Source organism: Mirounga leonina, unplaced genomic scaffold (assembly GCF_011800145.1).
Source record: "Mirounga leonina isolate KUSES-001 unplaced genomic scaffold, KU_Mleo_1.0 Mir_495, whole genome shotgun sequence".
Lineage (NCBI taxonomy): Eukaryota > Metazoa > Chordata > Mammalia > Carnivora > Phocidae > Mirounga > Mirounga leonina.
In genome coordinates this window covers 55,467-60,307 of record NW_023270782.1, presented here as the reverse complement: position 1 = coordinate 60,307, position 4,841 = coordinate 55,467, and the positions used below count along the sequence as shown (strand labels likewise).

The window sequence follows — 4,841 nt, the reverse complement described above, 5'->3', positions numbered from 1 at the left end:
AGCAATCCCTTCACCCAGAGAACAAGACAACAGTCCTTAATACATAAACCATGTTTGTGTGAAGTGTCTTAACTTACAAGTCAGTATTTACTTAGAAGTCATGGAACTAAAAGCATTTTTTTAATGATCATTGTGTCTGTTCAATAATCAAGATGACCTTTCTACCAAACAGAACAGATTTTGAATGTTTTTCTATAATTCTCTAGTACCTGGCTCAGTATTAATATTGTAAATAGACTAAAAAGACTGTCGGCTTATTACTTTCTTTGAGAGATGTTTTTTCAGAAGGCATTTTGAATTTTTTTCCCCCTTCATAATTCCAGAAAAGGAGAAATGTTTAGATTGAGCTGGCAACCCAGGGATCCTGTTGTTTGAAATCCTATCAAAGCTTGTAGAGACTTCAGCTTTACCCAGAAAGGCTGTAATGGAAATAGTAAGGTAAGTGGCAAAGAAGGGTAAAATTGGCCTTCTTAGAAGCACTTATGAGGCTATTTACATCCTACTCCACAGGGTCTGCTCCAAAACAAAGGAGAAGGAGTCTGTGGCAAAGCTCACATGCCACATGGGACCTTATTCCTTCATCCCAACTGTGCTAACTTTGAAATTGCAAGACTGACCTCAGACCATCTCAGGGCCCACTGAGGGCCTAAGATAGCCAAGAAGGTTCAGACTCTTCTACCCTAAGCTAGAGAATCCCAGAAGAGTAAAACTTTTCCAGGGATGACTTCGGGTGGGCTTGGAAATCTAGTTTGGAAGACACTCCCATTCATGCTGGAACTACCAGGGGCTCTTTTGACTCTGGGATGATGTAGAGCAATTTCAGACCTCCCAAAGTAGCCTTTGGACTGGAGCTGAGCCAGAACTGAATTTGAGAATAGAGGATGAAGAAACATCCTCACACCCAAATGTGTTTTATTCCAGCAAATACCACTAAAGATAAATTTCCTCAAACTATTTATATCATTGTATTATAGATATTGAATATTGCTGTTATCAATCCTTCTAGCTCATATTCTTTCAAAGCATTCTGCTTTCCCTTTCAGACTTAAAAATACAGAATGTTTTCAGAATCCTCAATGGATAATCATCTCTCTATGCTATCCTATATTTGTCAGATGTGGAACCAGAGGGTCCACAAAATTCTACTCTTCATTCCATTTCAAAGGCATTTATTAAATGCCTGTTGTTGGTACACAAATTTGACACATTGCTTAATTTCTCAGCCTTGGTTTCCTCACCTATAAAATGGGAACAACAATAATAATACCTACCTAAAAATAATAATGATAATAATACTTTATAGGGCAGTTGTGGGGATAATATGTGATAATGCAGGTGAAGTAGTTCAATAAATATTCCAGGAGCTAGGGGTGCCTGGGTGGTTCAGTCGGTTAAGTGTCTGCCTTCGGCTCAGGTCATGATCTTCAGGGTCCTGGGATCAAGCCCCGCATCGGGCTCCCGCCTGCTTCTTCCTCTCCCACTCCCCCTGCTGGTGCTCTCTCTCTCTCTCAAATAAATAAAATCTTAAAAAAAAAAAAAATCCTGGAGCTCAATATATATTATTATTATGTGGAAGTAGCTGGAATAGTCATAAAGCATATATATTATCTGTTTTAATCCTCTCTTTTTTTTTAGATTTTATTTATTCATCAGAGAGAGGCAGAGGCAGAGGGAGAAGCAGGCTCCCCGCGGAGCAGGGAGCCCGATGCGGGACTCGATCCCAGGACCCTGGGATCATGACCTGAGCCAAAGGCAGACGCTTAACGATCTGAGCCACCCAGGCGCCCTTAATCCTCACTTTCTTAATGGGTACTATTATCCTCATTTTACAGATGAAAAACCTGAAGTACAGGTATTAAGTAACTCACCCAAGGGGCAGTGGTGCCTAGATTTTAGCACAAACAGTCTGATTCTAGAACCCATGCTCCTATCTACCCTCCTAGACTGCCTCTCAGGAAATCTTAGCTGATGGTGTTTTTATTATGATGATGATTATGGTTGTTGCTTTTCATACACCTGGTTTCTAAGGAGATCAAGTGTTTAATACGTAGCATTTGCATTTAAGGAACTTAAAATATAAATTGAGAGAAAAAGCCATAAGTATGTAGATTACTAAATATACAAAAGTGAAATGACACAAAATATATCACACAATTAACTGTCACATGAGTGGCAAAGGTCATTCATTTAGTTTCTGAGAAAGCTGGTCTCAAGCTGGATAATGGTAGAATTTGATAGGTATTCCTGTAGTTGACTATAGCATTTATTGAGCATTATGTGCAGAGTTCTGAGTGTGCACTTTACATGCATTAGCTTTTTCCTGGATCACTGTCTCCTAACTGGTCTCCCTGCTTGCACCTTTTGACTCCCACCCTCATGACTTGCTGGCTCCACAGTCTATTCTCAACACTCCCTCTGCCTAGCTGATGCCTTGATGCCTACAGCACCAAATGGTCCTTTTAGCACAGTGTCGGATCATGTCACTCCTCTGCTCAGAACCTTCAAAACCCTCCCATTTCCCTCAGAGTGCAAGCCTCACACTTCACATGACTTACTGGCCCTCCAGGTGATCTGCACCCACCTTTGACCTCTTTTTCTTTGCCCCCTGTTACTCTGCTCAGTCCGTGCTGGCCTCCTTGAGGCCAGGCTGCTCCGTCACTCCCCACATCCAGCTGATCACCAAGTCCCACCCGTTTGACCTCCTAAACCTGCTTCATAGCCTCGCACTTCTCCCTAGCCCCATGCTGGGGAGGGGGCGGGGAAAGAAGCAAAGGACTGAGGACAGAACCACAAGGAATTCCCATACTTGTGGAATGGAAAGAAAAAGACGGGTCAGCAAAGGAAACATTAGTCATCAAGAAGGGAACCAGGACGGTGTGAAGTCGGAAGCCAGGGCCACAGACAAATCTAAACCAGGACAGACCTTCCCCCAGTATTAAATGCTAAAGTGAGGCCAAGTGAAGTCAGGACTGAAGGGGTAGAGTTAGATTTCGTGGTTAAGATGGTAGTTAAGAAATCATAAGGGGGGGTGCCTGGGTGGCTCAGTCATTAAGCATTTGCCTTCAGCTCAGGTCATGATCCCGGAGTCTCGGGATCGAGTCCCACGTCTGGCTCCCTGGAGCGGGGAGCCTGCTTCTCCCTCTGACCCTACCCCCTGCTCATGCTGTTTCTCTCTCTCTCTTCTCTCACTTTCTCAAATGAATAAATAAGATCTTTATAAAAAGAATTAATTTAATTAATGTATTCAGCATATAACTTGCAACTAGACTTTTTTTTCTTTTTGTCCAGTAAGACACCTTTTCAGCAGGACTATATAGCACTTTCTATTCTTTTTTTGGATTACTTTTTTTTTTTTTTTATAGCTATTTCCGAAGAAAATTCCAGGATACCACATCAGGAATGTTATGGAGTCCCTACACTGTGGGTTATGGGAAAAGGAGATTTAAACCAGACATATGCACACCTCCAAGCTCAAGCACAGCTGCCTTTGCTAATGCTGCCCGAATCGCAATAATGCAAGAAAAGGATTTACTTAAATTTCTTGAAGAGCTCAAGAGTAAGAACCATTTGTCCTCTCCCCCTTGTTGTAAAGGATTTATTTGTATACTACTGGTCAGAAATAAATACTAGAGGCCAAATGCTAAAGAAGCAGGACCACAGCCTATTCTGAGTGACTGGTCTCTGTCACACAGATATCATTTGAAAGCAAATCCACATCTTCACCTGAATCCTCCTGATACAGGTGAAGCCTGGAGTCTGGATGAAGCCTAGACTCTATGTATGGGGAGGGAGGTGAGGAGAGTGAAAAGGAGGGTCATGGCCATTGAGAAGACTAGAAAAAAGCAAAATAGGCACCACATGTATGTCTTTTATGCGAATTTCTTCTTACACTGTTCATAATACTATTTTTGGTATTTTGTTTTTATCTTTTTGTTTTGTTTTGTTTTTATCTTTTAAGGGTGCAGTCCTCCTTCAGATAGCCCATATTCAAAAATACCCATCTTTCCATTGTTTCCTAATATGGATGGGGTGGTGATGGGAAAGCCATTCAAAGACATACAGAAATTAGAAATGCTAAGGAGAAGGGAGCCTCTGGATTTCTTTGAGAACTACTTTTTCCATAAAAGAGACTGGAAGACACAGGTAAGATTTTGGTTATGTCACATTAGTTAATTTAAATACTTAGGTTTTCAAGTTCTAACTTAACAGAACTAATACTTTTTTAATGACAAACATTTTCAGTCATTATATTTCAAACCAGATTCCATAGCCATATTCCTAAATTTAAGCCCAGGTATAAATATTTCATTTAATTTCAAAAAATAGTTAAGCTTACTGAAAAATACAACCTTAGGCTTGGGGTTAGAGGTGGAGAGTATAAGAATAACAATAAAAAGGCCCTCAGATCCTACCTACACCTGCTCTCCCTTCAACCTAGTGACCAGAAGCTGCATTTTGGGCTCCCTCAACTAGCTCTAGATCTTGGTTGGGCCAGATACGATGGGATGAGAGGACCAGGTCCACAACTCAGTGGCGCAATCTGTGATGGAGTGGCCATCCTGCTCTTGGACTAGACCCCAAATTATAGTCCTGGCTACACCTTCTGGCCTACTTCAAGGTCTGAATGTTAAAGTCTCAGGCAGCCATGCCTTGGTTTCTGGGTATTCTCTGAGGAAGCTCTGGCCTCACTCCTGGCTATGACAGGCCTCCCAGCCTGCAGAACATCAAGATTTCACTGGAGGGGCACCTGGGTGGCTCAGTCGGCTAAGCATCTGCCTTCAGCTCAGGTCATGATCCCAGGATCCTGGGATGGAGCCCCACATCAGGCTCCCTGCTCAGTG

General features: G+C 42.1%; 1 protein-coding gene across 3 annotated transcripts in view; it reads left to right on the top strand.

Annotated features, from left to right (window-relative positions):
* The first annotated feature begins 6 nt into the window (after window positions 1-6).
* Window positions 7-4,841, top strand: part of EFCAB3 (EF-hand calcium binding domain 3) — a 13,007-nt gene continuing 8,172 nt past the window's right edge. For all 3 annotated transcript variants that reach the window (XM_034990122.1, XM_034990121.1, XM_034990120.1), the window contains exons 1-3: window positions 7-438; window positions 3,363-3,556; window positions 3,959-4,143. In XM_034990122.1, the coding sequence (XP_034846013.1) occupies window positions 425-438; window positions 3,363-3,556; window positions 3,959-4,143 (393 nt within the window). In that variant the 5' untranslated portion in view covers window positions 7-424. The remainder of the gene's footprint in view (window positions 439-3,362; window positions 3,557-3,958; window positions 4,144-4,841) is intronic.